Raw genomic sequence first — 20,740 nt, forward strand, 5'->3', positions numbered from 1 at the left:
GTTGAGAAGACAGAGAATCTAGAAAGGCTAGTGAAGGAACCTGGAGGATCTACTTCCTGGACTTGTATAAAGAAGTCAATTTCAGCAGCAAAAAGAGTGGCCTATGTTTGGCATGAAGGTGCAGTATACAGATTCCTCTTCAAGAAAGGACTTGTTCTAGAATTTACAATGCTGTCTACTTTTATCCCATTAAAAGACAAGTTGTAGAGAAGTGTCTGGCCTATATCTAATAAGTGATTGAGGTGATTTTATGAAGGACCATCTATTTTAAAGCATCAATACCAAGGGCACTAAACAACCTGTACAATAAACTCTGTTGCAAAAACTGCTTCCTAGAAAATATAGTCTACAACATCCTCACTAGTGCTATCAATGTCTGTATTACTTGGAATGAGGGTAACATTATGGACTGAATGTATGTTCACTCCTCCCCCCACACACACACATACACACACTGCAACTCATACGGTGAAGCCACAACCCCATTGTAGTTAAATGAGAAATATGAGAATAAGGATGCAATTAAGGTTCAATGAGGGCATAAGAGAAGGGTCTTGATGTAATAAGATTAATGTCCTCATAAAATAAATCTGAGAGCTCAATCTCTCTCTCTCTCTCTCTCTCTCTCTCTCTCTCTCTCTGTGAGTAGAGATCACACACATTGGAGAAAAAGTAATGTGAGAACATAGTATGAAGGCTAAAACAGGAAAAGAGATCTCACCAGAAACAAAATTTACTGGAGGATGATTTGACTTTGAGTGATGGTTATACAACATAATCAACTGTCCAAATGATATTGAGATGTTTGCTCAAAATCTATGTATTCTTGTTGACAAATGTCACCCTGTTAAATTTAATTTTCTAAATTAAAAAAGATTATCAATACCTTGTTCATAGACTTCTAGCCTCCAGAACTGTGAGAAAATATTTTTTTTCTTATTTCAAACCAATTAGTTTGTGATATTTTGTTATGGCAGCTTGATCAGTCTAATACAGCCAGACTGCTCAATAAATAGGCTCAGGAATAAATTCAGTTGTTTGGTTTTTTTTTCGTTTTTTTTCATTTTTTCATTTTTCCGAAGCTGGAAATGGGGAGGCAGTCAGACAGACTCCCGCATATGCCCGACCAAGATCCACCCAGGATGCCCACCAGGGGGCGATGCTCTGCCCCTCTAGGGCGTCGCTCCATTGCATCCAGAGCCAGTCCAGCACCCGAGGCAGAGGCCACAGAGCCATCCCCAGCGCCCGGGCCATCCCTGCTTCAACAGAGCCTCGGCTACGGGAGGGGAAGAGAGAGGCAGAGAGGAAGGAGAGGGGGAGGGGTGGAGAAGCAGATGGGCGCTTCTCCTGTGTGCCCTGGCCGGGAATCGAACCTGGGACTTCTGCACGCCAGGCCGACGCTCTACCGCTGAGCCAATCGGCCAGGGCCAATTCAGTTCTTATAGAAGATAAAAATTTATTTCTGCTCACCTAATTATCTGGCATAAGCATTTTAGGTTAGTGGCAGTTCTTTTCCATGTGAGTATTCAGATATCAAGGTCTTTTTCATCATGCTTTCTGCCAAAGTGGAGTTTTTAACCTGGAGTCCATAGAACCTTCAAGGAAGTCTAAGGATAAAATTCACAGTATCTATAAATTTGTTTATTAAAAGTTTCATCTTTAATTTATCAACTACCAAGCAAAATGTTGCATTTTGTGTATTTATTAATGTGGGCCACAAAATAAAGTAGTGGAAACTGAATCTGTGATTTTGTCATATGCACAATTCCAATAATTTCAGAGCACATTCATTGTTACAGAGATCTTGAAATATCATTCATACTTTCTATTACTTTGAAAGTAATGCATTCATTATACATGTTATAAGATCTTATTAATTAATGTTATTGTGGAAGCACACATACCACTTTATTAGTATTTTAAATTCTATTATTTTTATAATTGTTTCACCATTACTGATGGATTTTGCAATTCTGAAAAAAAATGGTATTTAAAATATATTCTGAAAATAGGTTCATACACTGCACTAAACTATCAAAGAGCTCTTCATTGGCTTGGTGTTCAAACTGGATCATAAGTAAGTCCACAATCCAGTTCAAAGGAGATGGAAAGAAAATAAAAAAAGGTGCCCAACTGTTGCAATACACTGGTCAACAAATGTCACACATCACTTATACCCATATTACATTGATGAGAACTTATATGGCTACAGTTAACTTCAAGATAGGCTAGGAAATATAGTATAACATGGAAGTTATGTGGTCCTAATTCTAGCACAATGGGAAAAGATAAATAAAGTTGGTGAATTCTGTAAGATTGGTAATACTACTCCCTGGTACTTTGTTCCCAAATAAGTTTTCTCCCTTCTATTTTAAAAGTTTATCCATAAATTTTATTTTTTTCTTTGTAGACAGATAAGTTTCTTTCCACTTAATCTGTGTAATATTTATTTTTTTGTTTTGATGTATTGACTAAGACCTCCAGTATAATGGTAAAAACAAACAATACTATAGAGAATTTTTGTCTTGATCCCAACTTAATAGAAATTCTGCTTAAAACTTTCACTATTAAGTGACATTTTTCCTAAAGTTATTTTATGGATAACCCCTATGAGGTTAAAGAAGTTATTTTTTATTCCTAATTTGCTAAAATGAGTTGAGATTTATAAGGTTAGTAATGGTAGCCATTTATACTCTAGACACAAGAATTAATGATTTGGATGTTTCTTCTGTGATAATCTACATGAATTACTTGAAGTATAGTGTCTTGATAATTCCAATTTGCCCTGTAGATATTTATATTCCTTACAGAACAATCTCTTATCCAACTCATTTAGGGAGATTTAGTAAGGGGCCTGTATGACAGTTATTCTAGCCTGTGGAGGTAGGGTCTGAGCTAGAAAACATAAATGTGCAAACCAGGACACCCACACTACAATCTTTGTTCTGACACCAGCCCACTGTCTGATGTTGACCAAAAGGAATAACAGCTAATATTTACAAGTCTTTTTATCAGATGTCTGGCTCTGTGATGAGCACATTACATATATTGCAGCATGGAATGTTTAAAAAATCCTGGTGATGTGAATATTATTAGTGTTATCATTTCATAGTTAAAGAAAATAAGATATGAGGGCTTTAGGATCTTGTCCAGGATCACAAAATAGCATAAGTAACAGAGCTAGGATTGTAATTCAACTTAGATGAAACCAAACTCCAAGTGAGCAAGGAATTTTCTGTACCACAAGTCATTTTCCTTCTTCGGGTTTCAGATTTCTTATCCATAAAACCTAAGTGTAAATTATATGAGGAATAAGTAAGCATCCATGCAAATAGGTCTAATAAAAAACACTAGAAGGTTTGTGGTCTATATACTTTTCTAAACATATACACTTATTTTAATCTTTAAGTACAATATCTTAAAAATAACAAACAAAAAATAATATGCATTTGTTACTATTTCCCTGTTGTTGAAAAGTTTCACATTATGACTAGAATTTCAAGCATCATCTCATTAACATCTACTGTCCTGTTTGTATATACTGAATTTTAATATTTTGACTTTAAACACCAATTGTCTACTATGAAATTTAGTTTGGTCATTGGGAGTAAGATAACATGTATAGGCAAATGGTGGTTGTGGAAGGATCTAGAGACAAGGAGATATCAAACTTTGGTAAAATTAGACAAAAAGACAGACATCAAAAGATTTGTACTTGAGAGAAGTGGGACAAAAGTGGAACATTTAGAAAGGAGTCTGATTACAAAACAGAAAAGTAAGGTCTGTCTCTGAATAAGTAGCTCAGTTGGTTTAAGGGTAATCTTGATAGGTTAAGGTTGCAGGTTTGATCCCTAGTCAGGGCACATACAAAGAATCAACCAATGAATGCATAAATAAGTGGAACAATAAATTAATATAAGTCTCTCTCTCTCTTTCTCTCTGTCTAAAATCAATAAATAAACTTTAACAAACAAAAAGTAGGGCTATGAGATATGATGTGAAGGAATGCCTCTTTTTCTACTCTGAGTTTATGAATTCCTAATAAGAGAATTTTTGAAGGAGAGATGAACTCATACAAGAAAGTTTATCTCTGTCTCGCTTGTTCTTTTGTTTCATACTTGTTAAGTAACAAAAGCCACATCACTAGCAGTAACTCTCAGTCTGTGACTAAGTACTGTAGTGGAAGCACATTTTTACAATTTACCAATGAGCTCTGGCTGGTTGGCTTAGCAGTAGAGTGTTGGTCCAGTGTGCAGAAGTCCTGGTTATGATTCCCAGTCAGGGCACACAGGAAAAGTGACTATCTGTTTCTCCACCTCTACAGCTTCTCTCTCCTCCCCCTCCCTTTTCTGTCTCTCTCTTTTACTGTCTCTCTCTCTCTCTCTCCCTCTCCCCCCCTCCCACAGCCATGGTTCCATTCAAACAAGTTGGTCCTGGGTGCTGAAGATGGCCCCACAGTCTTGCCTCAGGCACTGAAATAGCTTGGTTGCTGAGCAACAAAGCACAGCCCCAGATGGGCAGAGCACCCCCTGTAGGGGGCTTGCCAGGTAGATTCTGGTTGTGACACATGTAGGAGTCTGTCTCTCTGCCTCCCTGCCTCTAAGAAAAAGAAAAAAAAAACAATTTACCAATGACAGTTATGGGAAGGACATACAGAACTATTCTGATGGGATGGAAGAAAGGAGGTTGAGAAATCCACATATAATCCAGTGTATTTGCATTGTTTTATACTCACCTGTTTGCATTTGAACTATTTTCTGGATGGCAGAAGAGGGAGCATTTGCCACCCAAGTCAAAGTCCTTGAACCTAACTAATCGGGGAGATATCTGATGAAGAGGAATTCACTGACATGAGCCCTTCCTGCGCTTCAGGAAATGAGTCACTCATTGATTATCTGAATAGTTGGTTATAGGAGTGGCCTATTTCACACCCAAAGCAGTTCATCTAGGTTCCATTCTCTACCCCTGCCCAAGGAAAGCACATTCTGCCCACATAATCATATCAGGCTACACTATTTTCCATTTCAATAAGCACATGCAATTAGCTAACAGCCACTTTTCCAACTAAGCTTTTGTTGGGTCCATAACTATCCCTAGAAAGAGAATGCTCCTGATGTTTTTCTCCAAAATTAACAACAAGAAAGCTCTATCTAATTGGATGATAGGGTGAAGGAAAGTTATCTCAGCCTGATCCAGAAATCTGACTTGAGGGGCAGCTACTGCTTCGGTTCCCTTTTCACCAATGTGAAGCACAGCCATGTGGGTAGCCTGTAGAGGAAGAACAAACACTGCTGATCCCTTGGAGTAACACAAATAGTCTTTGGAATGTTTTGGAATTAAGAAATGAAAAAGAAAAAGGTGTTACTGCTTTACCATACTATGTTGAAGGTGCTTGAAAATGAAGTCTACCTGGCCAAGCATAATGAATGAATATCTGACTAGTTTAGAGCTAGCTCTCAGGGAACCATACCTTTTTCCATGGCTTCCTGCCTCTATAACTCACTTTGCAAGCTTTCTCTTGCCCCCATCATTTCCTCCAGAACTGTAACTCGGGAGACTCGATTCTGACCATTAAGTTTTTCTATCAGGATCACTTTAGGACATGAAGGTCAGGGATAGAAGTAACAGTCACAGTGACTTCCTTTAAAGCAATAAGAATAACTCTGGAGTGAATCTGCCCTAGGAAGAGTCATTTTGCTTCCTTATACTTCAGAATTGTCATTGATAAAATCAGAGTTGATTAACAGACTCTCAATGGTCCTTCCAGCTCATACATTCAGGGACTCTAATTTATTAACTTACTTTGGAAAGTTTAAGACCATGGTCTTCTGTGAGTGCAGATAAACCTGCATTGTTAGCAAAGGCATCCTGCATGCCCATCTTCAGAAGGATGGCTCCAAAGTCGTATGTGGCAGAAATGAAAAACTTTGGAACAAATAAGTCTATCCACTTGTGGGGGGGAGGGAATACATGACTATCAGCACACTAAACTCATAATTCCCTTCCTCTCTCTGTTGCCATGGCATTTTTTTGGACTCTGATTCTCCCCTAGATATAGACAAGTATTGCTATGTAGGTTAGGTCAACACATGAAACCAAAACCACAGAAGCTATCCTGGAAAAAATACACCCTGGTTCAGCCAATGTCAGATTGCAGCACTGGAAGTAGGGAGATGTGACTCATTTATAATCAAAAAGAAACATATGTGTGGAGTTTACCAAGGTTGGGGAGCCAATGGCATGAATTTTAATGGATCGCAAAAGTGACTGGAACATTTTATTTTCCATCTAGCATCCCAGCCCAGTATGGCAGCCCATCCACATGTTAACATAAAAGTCCTATCCTTCCCCCAAACTCTAGTAGGCCTCTGGGAAAGCATCAGTTTATTTGCTGATTGACTTTGGAGAGCTCATTTTATCTTTCTAGTGCTGACTTCCTCATTGATAAATGCCTATGATACTATCTTTTTTGCTTGTTTGTTGATGTACTTAAATGAAATGAAGTATTTAAAGTGTCCAGCAAAGGGACTGGCATAGAATATGGTCTTGGTATTCTTTAGTGGTCATCACACAGCTGTTACATAGTTGAGGGTGATTCTCCTGCCTCTGATTTTCCACTGAATTCAATTTTCTCTGTACTATTAGGTCCAGCCTTTATGTATCACATAATCTAAGATGTTTACCCCTTCTGCAGTAAGCAGTTCCACTTCTTCAGTGTTTTAGATGACATGGCTCCTTCTACCCACTCCATCTGGCCTTCTTTGGGAAGGACAAAGAGTGCCAGAGCGTTTTTGCTATAGTCCATTTGAAGCACCATGCAGTTCAGCTCTGAGTCCACCAGGTGATAATATTGTCCCATCTGGTGCATCATGGGCACTTGCACTGTTCTGTTCTTGTCCACTAAGAAGCTGGCACCCTCTTCTGTCTTGGATGCATCAAAAGGATTTTCCCACTGGGCCTGAAATACAGAAAGACAAAAGTTGTTTGATTTAAACCAGTATTAATACCAGTGTGAGCTTTCCCATTAGCCATCTCATCTAGTAGTTAAGACCACCACAAAGGGAAGTACCTACTATCAACCAGTTGTACAAGTGACTAACTGCTGTTCATGAAGAGAAAGTGTCTTTACATGATCTCCCAGCTAGCCAGTGGCAGAGCCAAGAGTCACACCCAAGAATGTTGAACTAAACGTTCAACAGATGTTTCATCTGTGTTCAAAACCACTATACTTACACTAAACCCATCAGAGCCACAGTTTCCTCTTCTGTAAAAAGGTATAAGCACATCCAACACAGAGAGTGAAATGAGACAAAAGATCTGTTCTACTGTATTATCCATCTATAAGTATGTGGTTTGTGGCCAAGAATTGTTCATTTCTCCACCAAACATGGTTGACATGTGCTGTAGAGCAGTGGTTCCCAACCCCAGGTCTGCAGAGAAAAGAATAAATAACTTACATTATTTCCTTTTTATTTATATTTAAGTCTGAACGATGTTTTATTTTTAAAAAATGACCAGATTCCGTCTGTTACATCCATCTAAGACTCAATCTTGACGCTTGTCTCAGTCACGTAATACATTTATCCATCCCACCCTAAAGGCCGGTCCATGAAAATATTTTCTGACATTAAACCAGTCTGTGGCCCAAAAAAGGTTGGGGACCACTGCTGTAGAGCCAGGAGATATCATTTGGACAGAGCACCTTCAGAAAAGAGTCACATGATTCTTGTTGTTAAAAGCACCAGCTTTAGAATCAGACAAACCTAGGTGGAAATACCACCTACAAAATTTATTAGCTCTGTGAACCTGGGCAGTTGTGTGGATCAGATGCAACAATGTAGGTAAATCACATACATAGCATGGTGTTGATACATAATGAGTGCATAGTACACAATAGAAGTATGGATGTAACGTGCTCAAGAATGCACAGCAAGTGAGGGTGACAGTGAGGTTTAAACCCAAATCTGTTTACCTGCCAAGTGTTCTATCTCAAAAAGTCATTTGGAAACCATGATTGGCTAGCTAGGTATGAGCAAGATAATTATACCATTGTCATTCACCTCTCTGAAAGTGCCCTCTCCCTAGAAAATTCCTGGTCTATCCTCAGAGCTATATGTCCTTCTGGAAGATTCAAAACTGTACACAGCTATATCTGGCAGAACCGGTCACTATGGCATGAAGGATATTCCCTGATGCTAGTGAAAAGAGACTGTAAGCTTCTCCCAGTGTCCCACCAAATTCTCAGAACACTGAACTAGAACTGGACATCTTAGAGTCTTACCTTGAAAGTGAATATAGTTCACCAGGACCATGACAGTGTTTGGTTTGAGGTCCTGGATGAGGCCCATGAGTTTCCCTTTGGTATGCTTCTCCACATGACTGTTGATTGCCTGTTGGGCTGCAGAAACATTAGAGAAGTCGGTAGAAAAGACTTCCGTCTCATAGAGGTTTTTGACATCATCCAAGAACTTTGGTGATGGTTTCAGTTGCTTTCCAATGAAGAGGGCATTTCCCATCTGTAATTTCAGCTCTTTCTTTGGAAAATTCAGTGAACAGATCAGGTGTTGAAAGCCCTGCTGGATCTCTGACATTGGAATATCTGTGAGGTTAAACCCTAAGGTTTCCAGAATTTGAGTTTCAGTGTTGGAGCAAGCCCCAGTAGAGAGCATGACCAAAGCTGCAGAAATGCTCACAGGGGAAAAAAAAATTTCTCATCTGGGGTCTCCACAATGAACCTCCGGTACAGGTTGAATGCAAAGTCAGCATTGGTGTATGACATCTTATACAAAGTGGCATTTTGTTGAAGGGAATGGCAGGTGGTTACTTTACCTTCAGAACTGTTAGGTGACACACAACGAAGCCCAAGTACCAAGAGAACCAGAGAGAGGAACAGTGGCATTTTGGAAGGATGGTAACCTATAAGAAATGAGGTGAGAAAACCATGGCAGATCTCAGCTGGATGGAATCTCTGAGCCAGGAACACCTAATAGTCACTCATTATAATCAGTAAAACAATAGCAAGTATGTAATGATGTGCTCACCAGTGATCTTGTGGAGGTCTATCTCCCCTGAAAAACTGATGAAACATCTAGAGGCAGGGAGCAGGAGAAGTGGCTTGCTGGAGCCATAGAAATAATGGCATGTACTGTCATTCAGATGTAATAGCAATGTATGAAAACTCCGTGAGTGAATTCAATTTATGAGAATTGAATTACTTTTTATTTTAACTGGAGGCAGCCTTTTAGAGAAGAAAGAATCCTGAGATAAACTAGTGCTTACATTATTATTTGTTGATTAGAATTTTAAATTGTTTTAATTTGGCATTTTTATTAATATAAAAGCTATAAGCAATGAAATGAGAGAATACTCGTACTTTCACTTAGATAAAAGACAAAAAGCCACAATTTTCACAATATAAGTTTGGTTGAAGTGAAAGGAAGGGTGGTGGCTTATAGAGCCATATACAAGGCCATATGCTGAAATTAATGCGTTCATGCAACACATGGAAGCCACAGGAGTATTTTCAAACAATAGTATGATAGAAGGATAACATTTTGCAATTCAAATCTTTCTCACCATCAGTATCATCTAAAGAGAAATCTCTAAATTACAAAATACTTTTCACTATTATTTTTATTGTAAGAGCAGAAGCTAGAAAATATGATGTAAGATTCTCTGAGCCCAGAAGAGTACAAGGCAGTGGAGTAAGAAAGACAGCTGTGGAATCCAACGACCATGAACATGAGTGATCGGAAAGAAGAAAGCCATGGGGTCAAAGCGAGATTCCTCCCACACACAAAAAAAAGAATCCTCCCACAGCCTTTCATTCTCTTTCTGAGTGATCTCAGCCACTCTCAGGAACACAACTGCCACACCACAAAACTACATACTCTAGTTTAGACTGTTCTCCTGTGTTTTCAAATATTTTTCCAGCTCCCTGTTGGTTATATCCACCAGAATTTTCCACACATTCCTCAGTTTCAGTTTGAAAATCAAAGTTTCCAATGGTAAACACATCATCTCCCTAGGTTTTGAGCCTACTCTTCATCATTATCCTATGTTGCTGTTCACTGAGACTTTCATGCCAGAAACCTCAGAGTCACTTTAGGGGGTTCTTTCATTCTCATTCCCCACATCTGATGAGAGTACTACCTTTCTATCTCCCTTCAGTAATTTTTCTCTAATTTTTAATTTATTGTGTTGACATAGTTTCAATTGTCCCATTCAATATGTCACCCTCTGCCTCCTGCATCATACTTCTGATGCCCCATGCAAATTCTCAGAATACTAGCTTTTAAATGCCAGTCAAAACACTTTTCTCTCCCTTTCTACTGTCACTGCCACAGATTCCAGCCTGGAAACTTCACCAGCTCCTAGCAGGTCATACTGATTTCAGTCTCTGCCACCCCAACCCTCCTTATTCTATCTGTCTCCTCAATTTCAACATGTCACCAGAGTTCTCTTTCTGTAAAAGTCACAAAGGCTCAGGAATTCCACTATCAGATGACCACCTTTAGACCTTGGCCTCTGGAGCTAGGAATTTGGAGTCCATGGTTAGTTGGGATTCTGACTTGCTGATAGTAATGTGAAAAGTTCCAAAAAGGGAAAAAAACAAACAAACAATACTTACAGCACATGCCAAAGAAGCTACTTACATCTCTCAGAAAGTAAAATCTTTCCATCTTTATAACATTCCCCATTTGTAAAAGTGGAGCATGCTTAGTTACCCATTAACCCCAGCATCAACCCTGGGATGATATTTCCAAAGTTGATGCACTATACCAAGGCCAAAAGGAACAAAGTGAAAAATAATAAGAATGGAACTTATTTTCTTATATTTTATTTTATTTTTTTGTACTTTTCTGAAGCTGGAAATGGGGAGAGACAGTCAGACAGACTCCCGCATGCGCCCGACCGGGATCCACCCGGCACGCTCACCAGGGGGCGACGCTCTGCCCACCAGGGGGCGATGCTCCGGGGCGTCGCTGTGTTGCAACCAGAGCCACTCTAGCGCCTGGGGCAGAGGCCAAGGAGCCATCCCCAGCACCCGAGCCATCCCTGCTCCAATGGAGCCTTGGCTGCGGGAGGGGAAGAGAGAGACAGAGAGGAAGGAGAGGGGGAGGGGTGGAGAAGCAGATGGGCGCCTCTCCTCTGTGCCCTGGCCGGGAATCAAACCCGGGACTTCTGCACGCCAGGCCGATGCTCTACCACTGAGCCAACCGGCCAGGGCCAAGAATGGAACTTTAAATGGTTGCTTTGGCTGCCAGATCCTTCATCTATAACAAAAGAGAAAGGCTTGTCTGACCTGGCAGGGTGCAGGTTTGTGCTAGGAAATGTGTGCTTTCAGCAAGCAGAATGAAGACCAGGGACAAAAGGGCCAAGAAGCATCAGGAAAAAGGTGGCTCTCTCCACCAAAGCCAAACAGTGCTGGAATCATCAGCATTTTGATGGAAAGGTATACACAGGCAGTAGCTGGATGAGCCTTTCTAACAGGTGCTACAGAAATGACTGATGTATTTCCTTGGAGGAGATGATAGCCAAGTAGCATGCGACACCAGACTTCTGATGCTATACACACCTTTGTCTGCTCAGGGAAAACCCAGTTTTGTTCTCTGGTTATTACAGTGTCTAGTTCACTATATACTGAATTGTGTGCTGCAAAGAAGCAATGGGAGCAAAAAGCACTAGAGTAAGTCAGGAGACATAAGTTGAGCCTTGCCTCTGCCAGTTTCTAGCTCCAGTAGTAGCAGTAACAGTAATAGTAGCAGCAACGCCTGCTTAGTGAGTATTTACCATGTGAAGGGCATGACAGGAAGTGTCTAATTTTAGACACTGACCACTTCAAGACTATATTAAGGATGTGTATATGTTAAGTGATGGGGTTGAAGATTCCGGAATGTAGGCTGGTTAGGTATAAGCCTAGACTGCATTCTATGGTGGGATTCAGAAGCCAAGCTAAATAGTGCAATTTTTCCATGAAAGCATTAGAAAACCACTGAGAGGGTTTGAATAGTCAGTGGCTAGACAGAGGGTGACTGTGTTTTGACGTTGTATCTTCGAAAGAAAACAGACAGATCTCCTACTTTGTGGAAAAGATCATACTCAGGACTGGGATATCAGAGGTGAATGTTAAATATCAGCCCTGAACCCAAGGGAAGTTTCTAACTACGTGACATCCACTGTCCAAACAAAACAGGAAAGGCACACCTCACATATAAGATGGTCACTGGTGCACGTGTCCAGCATCAAGGCAACGGAAAGCTCAAATGTCCCAACACTTAAGTCAATCCATGCTCACTTCTGGTATACTTACTACCCATAGTCTGCTCTCTAAGCTGTAAGCAGTTGCTGCAGGAGAAACAGGAAGACAGTCTAGAAAGAAAACTTCCAAACATGTGCCCTCTGGCGGTGGAGTCAGACAATGGCACAGCATGTTTACTGTGGCATCTCGCTGTGCTTTGCTAACCAGCAGTAACTGCAGGGGACTTACTGCTGACAAAAGAAAAGGGCAGGCTTCCCCTGAAGACTTCCCTGTTCTGAGCTCTAGAGTCCTGTGCTCCTGCCAAGTCTTTGCCACCTAGTAACTGTGTAATTTGGGACAAGTTACTTACTATCCCTAAACCTGTTTCCCCACCTCTATAATGGAATGATAAAAATCTCATATCATGTGGTGATTGGGAATATCAAATGAAATTTAGAGGTGGTGTCTGGAAGCTCCTATATAGTCCCCTGCACAGAGCAGGGATCCATAGCCTGTTAATTGTCTTCAACTACTATCCAGATTCTCTTGCTTCAACCCAAGTCTCCACCTCCCTAACCTGCCCTCATTCCTGATGGCTGTTCAGTTAGGCTGTTCCTGACTGCTTTCTGGAAATGCATTCTCCCTAAGATAAAATAGATTGATTGAATGCTTATGTGTAAGATAGTCTTTAAAACTTATATTTAAAAGAATAATTTGTCTTATGTAAAGCTGCTGGAGCATTCAATCAGATCTAAAATTATGTATCTCCCTCTTGGAATGAACAACATCATTATCCATTCCCACACCAATTCCTTAGAATTTTGTTTTAGAAATTCCATAGTTCAAAGTTCCACAGTTTCACAGTTCTTTTGATGGATAAACAGTTTTCTTTTGCTTTTGATTTCATATTTGATGTTCTACCCCAGCCTGGGAGTCAATGATGGGATCTTACTCTGGCTATATGTTTGGAGACATTACTGGGTGTGTGTGGGGGGGACTGACATTAGGAAAACTGGCCTCTCATTGCAATTTAGGTTTCACAAGCATAGAAATTACTAGGTTCTTAAGCAAGAGAGAAACAGCCAAATTGGACAAAGAGAGGATCTGTTCCATCAGCAAGGGAAGCTTGGCGAGCATTTTGGGCTTGAGATTCCTTTAAGTCTCTCAAATTTCCTATTCTTAAGTTCTCACATTTTTACTTCAGTGACTAACTTTGACAAAAGTGACTAGTTAATGCTGGAAAATCAATTACTTCTGATATTTGGTAATTCACAGGATCAAGACCTAAGTATTGATTTAGCTAATTTAGCCCTCTAGCTGCATTACATAAAAAATTCTACCTCCATGAACATTGGCTTCAGTATATGCTTTAAATACATGAGCCCAGAATTTGGGGTTTTGATCATGTTGGGTTCTTTTTTCCTTAAGCATTCTAATGCCATCAGAAGCTTAAAACTCATGGCACAAACTCTGAATTCCTTACAGCCTTCAGACTTATCTCTATAGCAGCAATGAGATTCTCCAAACACGCCTTCAAAAAGCTCTATAGTTCAGCAAACTACTTAAGTAATTGCTTTGTTATTTTATTTAATTTTATGGGCATTGTTGTTTCATTTCCTACTCCCCTTCTAGATACAAATTGGTTTCCAACTGCTTTTATGCCTGCTAGACCACATAGATAATCAACTTTAAAGGTCAATAATTTCCTTAAATTTTATTGCATGAAACCTAATTTTTAATATAAATATCTGTATTAGTCAGTGATCATAGCTCTAAACAACAGTAACTGCTGTTGGATAACCTCAAAAGAAAACACATTTACTGGAGGATATAACTTTATGCAAAATTAACAAGAATGCCAGGGAATCTTGCTCATTTTCTTTGGAAGGAGATGTGGGGACAAAGTTATGAATTTACCTAGGTCTATAGATACTGTGTAATGGCTTATCTGAATGTCCATTGGAAGTAAGACAATTGTAAAATAGCTAATAAAAAGATATAGAAAAGAAGTATGTGTGTAGACCTATGCAAAAGGAAACAAAAGTGTTTATGTGTTGGTGACTTACGTGAATGTTCACTGAAAGCAACATCGTCAGAGTAAAATTTTAACAATCAGGTGGATAAGATGATGTAATCTGTAAAGGTCAGTAGACATTTCCGGCCCCAAATACCCATCTCAGAAACATGAACCTTCATTTAACATGGCTGATATGACTATAGCTGTGCTGGATAGTAATACAACATGGCACCATCTCCCAGGGGTCTAGTGAGCTACCTGATTTTAGCTTATTCTGAAGTACTTCTACCATCGAAGGGACATTGTTTTGTTTTCACTGGAATAAACATAGACTCTGAATCGTTTCACCTTCCTTTCCTGAAATATTTTTGCCAAAGCCACCATCCAAGGACTTATGAACCATCATATATCACCATACTACTCTACATAGCATCCCTTCTGACAAAAACAATTATTTCACACCAAAGCATAGCAATGGGCTGATACTCATGAAATTTCAGGGCTCTGACCATATTTCCCAACGCCTTCAAGGACTTGGCTTAACAGAGAGTAGAACGGCCTTTTGATCACCAAGTTAAAGAGCCAGCTAGATGACATTAGTAATAGGGCAGGACAATGACCTCTGTGATGTGTTATATGCTCTAAGTCTGCATAAGGATATGGTATTGTTTCTTCTATAGCTTTAATTTGTATTTTGGGGAATCAGGAATTGAAAATGTATGTGGATTTTCTCATTATTCCCCTCCTAATCCAGTAGCACTATCTTGCTTCCTCTCACACTGAACTAAACTTTTATGCTATTAATGCATTAATTTTCAAATGGATGCATGCTTCCACCATGGGAGTCAGCAAGGATTTCATTGAAATTATAGTTGAGATTGCTACCTGGCCACCTCAGGTTACTCATACCAGTGCATCAATGGGAAAATAAGGCAGTCAGAATACTAATTGGGTTAGCAGATCCTGACTACCAAGAGAAAATTTTATTGCTACACAAATTTCTGAGCCAGATTCAGGAGGGACTTTGTAGAAGAGTTCTACCTTTCCCACACATCATTCATGACAGCAAATTCTTAGGCATGAAGATAGACAAAGTTCAACATGAGTTTCTGTTGGAATCCATGTGAGTCCAAAAGACCAGAGTAACAGGCTTTATTGAAAGGAAGAAAGGATCCCTACCAGGTACTTCTCCTAGGGAGAAGAGCCTCAGTACAAGCTATGGAGATGAATTTATAGGGTTAAAAGGAGGGTCTCAAGCAAGTGGGTGTTGAATCAAAAGTCCTGGTATGCTTCCTTCTGTGGTTTTACGATATCGGCTTCTTGGAACACTTCTACTCAGGGCGGTGGACCAGCTTCCTAGAACTTTTCTGTTTCAGGAGCGATAGTCCAGTAAGTAAGGGTGGGGTCAGATAGACAAGTGGAACAGGAAAAGGGCAGTTTGGAAGTTTTGGTAAATTCATGTATCTATCAGTTTCAATGAGAAAAAAGTTACAGCTTTCATTTTGTTTCATGTAGCCATTTTCCCTACATTTCCTCAGTTCATATTCATTCTTTCTTCATGATTAAATGTTTTATGAGTTAGGGATCAGTAGAAGCCAGAGTAACAGCTGAGTCAAGACTGCTTTACCAGTTCCGACAATAGTGTAAAGTCCAATCTCTGTTGTAAATCCATTCTTAGAAACAGCCAAGAACTTTCTGAGAGGACAAAGGATTTTAAGGGTCAAAGTGAAAACTGTCCTAACCCATCAGAGGTTATTTATTAATTTATTTTAAATTAATTATTTTTTTTTAGACAAGAGGAAGGGAGATAGTGAGGCAGACTCCCACATGCACCCCTACCAGGATCCACTTGGCAACCCCTATCTGGGGCCAGTGCTTCAATGCCAAGCTATTTTTACTATCTGAGGCTGATGCACTTGGACCAACCAAGCTATCCTCAGCACCCTCGGGCCATGACTGAACGAATAGAGCCACTGGTTGTGGGAGGGAACAAGTGAGAGAAAGGGGATTGTGAGGAGGAAAAAGCAGATGGTTGCTTCTCCTGTGTGCCCTGACCGGGAATCAAACCCAGGACTTCACATGCCAAGTTGACACTCTATCCACTGAGCTACCAGCCAAGGCCAGATTACAGAATCTGCAACTACATTCAACTAATAATGTTGTCACTCCCAGAATTATGACATTTAAAGAGTGATTCAAAAACCACAAAGAATTGAGGAATTACGTAAGTGATAAAATGTTTTGTGACTGTAGTGTCAGCTGTACCCTCTATAGAAAACACTCAGAACTTTGCCTGGAAAAAATAAGTAGTTTATAAATATATTTTATCATACCACCCTAAAACATACCCTCCTCCATCTAACTTTACCTCTTCTCCCTGCTGACTGGCCGAATATTTAGAAATTATTTTTAACTAAGTTGTACATATATAATATACATAAATCAGAGTTCAATAGAGTCATAGAGCTTGTTTTATATAAGTACCTAAATATATACATATTGTCCTAAAATTTTCCAAGTCCCCCAGATATCTGAGCTTCATGGAAGCAAACATTATGAACTATTTTAACTGACTTTTTAAAAATTTTCATAATAACCACTCAGAGTATAGTTTGTAAGTTAAGTAATACCTGAAGACTACTTGTAGCAATAATCAAATCTGAAAATGTTAGTTATCATATATGCTGTATAAACCAAAAGTAAGATAAGACATAAAATTTAATTTTTTATTCTGTAATTTTGTTACTGTATAAGACATTTTATGGTTAGAAACACAACTCTGTAACAGGTTAACTGCTGTAGTTCATTCATTTATATAATCTCTATTGAAAGAATCACTAAAAAGCTATTTTTAAAAATGAAACAACTAATAAAATAATGCAGCCAGTGTCTCAAAAATGCATGAAGCTCTAATATAAAACTACTATTTTTGTATAAGATTATTTTAATTAAATTTTTAAAAACTTAAAATTTGAATAATGGTACTGAGGAGAACAAAGGTTTAAATATTTCTATTTGTTTAATTTGAGATTTATAAGAAGGAAAAAGGATAGGTTGTATAAAATGGAAGAGAAAAAAGTGGGGTCAAAATTGAACAAATCATATATTGTACCTAAACAGAAGACATTTTATATCCAAGGACTAATAATTTTACTGATTTAGCTGGTAAGTTCCAAGGGTTAACTCTACTTACATTTTGGGGAGGAAATAGGCATCAAAGATCATCTATGTTAAGTACAATAGGATATTTAATAAAAATGTAATTTTTGTCATTGTAATATAATACTGACAGTTGAACTGGAGATAATAGATTCCTTCCTCTTTTTATTCCAAGGCTGTTTTATCCATTTTTAACTCAAGATGCCCCTCTGCTGGAGAATTGGATTATTGAAATACTAAGTAATTCTTTGCACAAGCATGTTCAGATTTCCAAAATGAATGATCTAACATACTTCTATTGGTTTCTTAAAAATTACCTCTACACCATGTTATTGTTGAACTATGTTAAGGTAAAGCAATATAAATGTACATATCTAAGTATCCATAAATTTAGAGAATTTCTTCTAAGACATATACTGTATACCAATCCTTTGTCCAAGCGCAAATGCAAGTTCCATCCCTGCTCCCCTCACACTCAACAGATAACCTCTATTTCACATAGAGTATGAGTGAGATAAACCCCTTCACATACTAATTTTCTTAATACAAATTCCTGTTTTGTTAATTTTTGCCGACCCTTCTCCTGTTCCTACTCATATAACCTTCATTCTAAAGCAATTTCACTTGCTAATTTTTTCTCATCTTCATCTAGATTCTTCCACATTAAATGATGCTCTCCTTTTATAGCATCAATTATTTTTTGGTAATAAAACGCACATAATAAAATTTACCAATTTAATTTTTCTAAGTGTACAATTCAGTGGCATGGAGGATACTCATATGGTTGTAAAACTATCATTATTAACTGTAAAGCCAGTAGCCACGGCCACCATCACAGCTGCCTGGCCCGTGCAGGTTCATATTTAATTTGACCAGATGGTAATTGTTGGGCAGATAAAATATATTGTGCTGACATTGTTAAAGATGGCACAGCCCTCATGGAAGCCCATTGCCCAGGTGATATTAGTTCCCTTCTTGCTTAGGATGGGCGTGATTATATTAATATGTGTTGGGGGTACAGGCTGTAAGCAGGCAGGATCCTTGTAGCCGAAGGCTTAGTTTTAAGACTAAGCCTTTCCCACCCTTTTTGATGTGGGCTGGTGCATTCTTAGGAGGAATCCCATTTATGCCTCAGATAAGTGACTTTGTATCAGAGACTTTCTTATTTGTACATTGGATTAAATGTTTTGATTTCTACACTATAAAATGGGGGCAGACTGGGAGTTTGTTTTCTCGGTTCCTGAGATTAGCATTAGAGGAGAAAGCAGAGAGGAGAGCAGAGAGAGGCCATGTGGAGGAGGCCAGGAGAAGCAGCCAAGATGGCGGAGTGTTGAAGGAGAAGCCAGTTTGTGCAGAGTTTGTGCAGGGAGAAGGAGATGGGGAACAGAGGTGAATAAGGCTGGTGAGCCAGAAACCTTTGATTCTAGGAAACTCAGATAAGTCAATAGCTTTGTAAGCACTGAATGAGTGTGTTTTGGTGCCCAGTGTGTGTTTTTACTTGCCCGCCAGGTGCAAGCTAGGATTAAAGATAATGGCCTGCCAGTTCTTGGTTCCACTGTTTCTTTACCGACTGTCCAAATCCATTGCGAACCTGCATGGGCCAGGCGGCTGTGATGGTGCCCATGGCTACTGGCTTTACACCAACATTATCTTTTCCAAAACCTCTTTATATGTCAAATTTGAAACTCTGTACTCATAAAATAATCACTCTCTAATGCCCCCTCCCTACAGCCATTAGTAACCATTAGAGTCATGAATCGCATGAGGATGTTTTGCTCTATGAAGCATCACATATACAGTGATGGTTCTGTACATTTATAATAGATTATAAGCAAAGTTTCCTTCCAAAAAGTGAAGAGAAAAATGTAATATTTTAAAATGTGATTGAACTAAAATGCCTGTCAGCTTAAAATAGACTGATATAGATATACATGGATATATATATGAACCTCAGGATAAACATAAAACAAAAACATTTTTAAAATACACAAAAAAAATGTAGGGAAGGAAATCCAATGAAGCATTAAATAAAACCAAAAAGTCAAAAGGAAAAAAAAAAACAAGAGAAGAAAAAATAACAAAGAACAATAATAACATCCATAAAAAATCATTAATTATTACTTTAAATGTAAATGAACTAAATGCTTCAATCCAAAGAAAAAGACATACGGTGACAAAGTGAATAAAAAAGAAACGCGTCCCATCTAATATACTCCTTGTAGGAGACTCACTTTAGATCAAAAGACACATGGACTGAATGTGAAGGGATGAAAACAATATTCCTCACAAATGGAAACAAATAGAAGCTTGGGTAACAATACTCATATCGGACAAAATAAATTTTAAAGACACAAAGAAGAACATCAACATCTTTTTTTTTTTTTCGATAAAGACAGGAAAGCAGACAGAGGGAAGAGAGATGAGAAACATCAAGTCATACTTGCTTCATTCTAGTTGTTTATTGCTTGTCATACATGCCTTGACAGGGCAGGGGGGTTCAAGCTGAGCCACAGACTGCTTGCTCAAACCAGTGACCTTGGGATCATGTCAATGATCCCACATTCAAGCTCAGAACCCCACGTCCAAGCTGGTGAGCCCACGCTTAAGCTGACAAGTTCGCATTCTTAGTGGCAACCTCAGGGTTTCAAACCTGGGCCCAGATTGTCCCAGGCCAATGCTCAATCCACTGTGTTACTGCTTGGTCAGGTAAAGGAAATTATATGATTTTAAAAGGGGAAATCCAGGAAGAGGGTTTAACAATTATAAATATCTATGCACACAATATAGCAACATCTAAATATGTAAAACAAATATTGTTAGACAAAAGGCAAAATGAACAGTAATACTATGACAGTTTGGGAACTTAATACTTCACTTACTTCAATAGATAGATCATCCACATAGAAAATTAATATGGAAATATGAGCCTTAAATTCCTAGTACACTACCCGGCAATCTAAGAACCAAACGAGCTATACAGGTAATTTCTCTTCTTGTTGCTTTAGGAAGCCTAGAGAATTTGTATACATGGAGTCAGTGGTTTCACACAAACTGGGCGTCTTGACAATCTTTCATTGGTCCACTCACTCTCCTATTTATTTTTCTAACTTTTAGACCCTGCCTCTTATGTTTGTTTACTAGTTTCTTACAGAACCTCATGCAGACCTTCGCGAATCAGAAAATTAGAAAAATCTACCTAACCCTATACACCAACCCTGAAACCTGCCCTGGTGAAACAGAAAAATCTGAAACCCTATATCAGCAAACCTCCTAAATCCTATCTTTTGACCCTTACAGGTCCCTTAACCCTAAAGCTCTCCCAT

General features: G+C 38.9%; 1 protein-coding gene across 1 annotated transcript; it reads right to left on the reverse strand.

Moving 5' to 3' along the window:
- Positions 1-5,064: 5,064 nt before the first annotated feature.
- SERPINA7 (serpin family A member 7) lies at positions 5,065-8,899 on the reverse strand. Its single transcript, XM_066250129.1, is given in 6 exon segments — positions 5,065-5,268; positions 5,803-5,949; position 6,357; positions 6,684-6,958; positions 8,262-8,710; positions 8,713-8,899. Coding segments are annotated over 6 exon segments (1,263 nt in total).
- Positions 8,900-20,740: the final 11,841 nt, after the last annotated feature.

The sequence above is a fragment of the Saccopteryx bilineata genome, chromosome X (assembly GCF_036850765.1).
Source record: "Saccopteryx bilineata isolate mSacBil1 chromosome X, mSacBil1_pri_phased_curated, whole genome shotgun sequence".
Lineage (NCBI taxonomy): Eukaryota > Metazoa > Chordata > Mammalia > Chiroptera > Emballonuridae > Saccopteryx > Saccopteryx bilineata.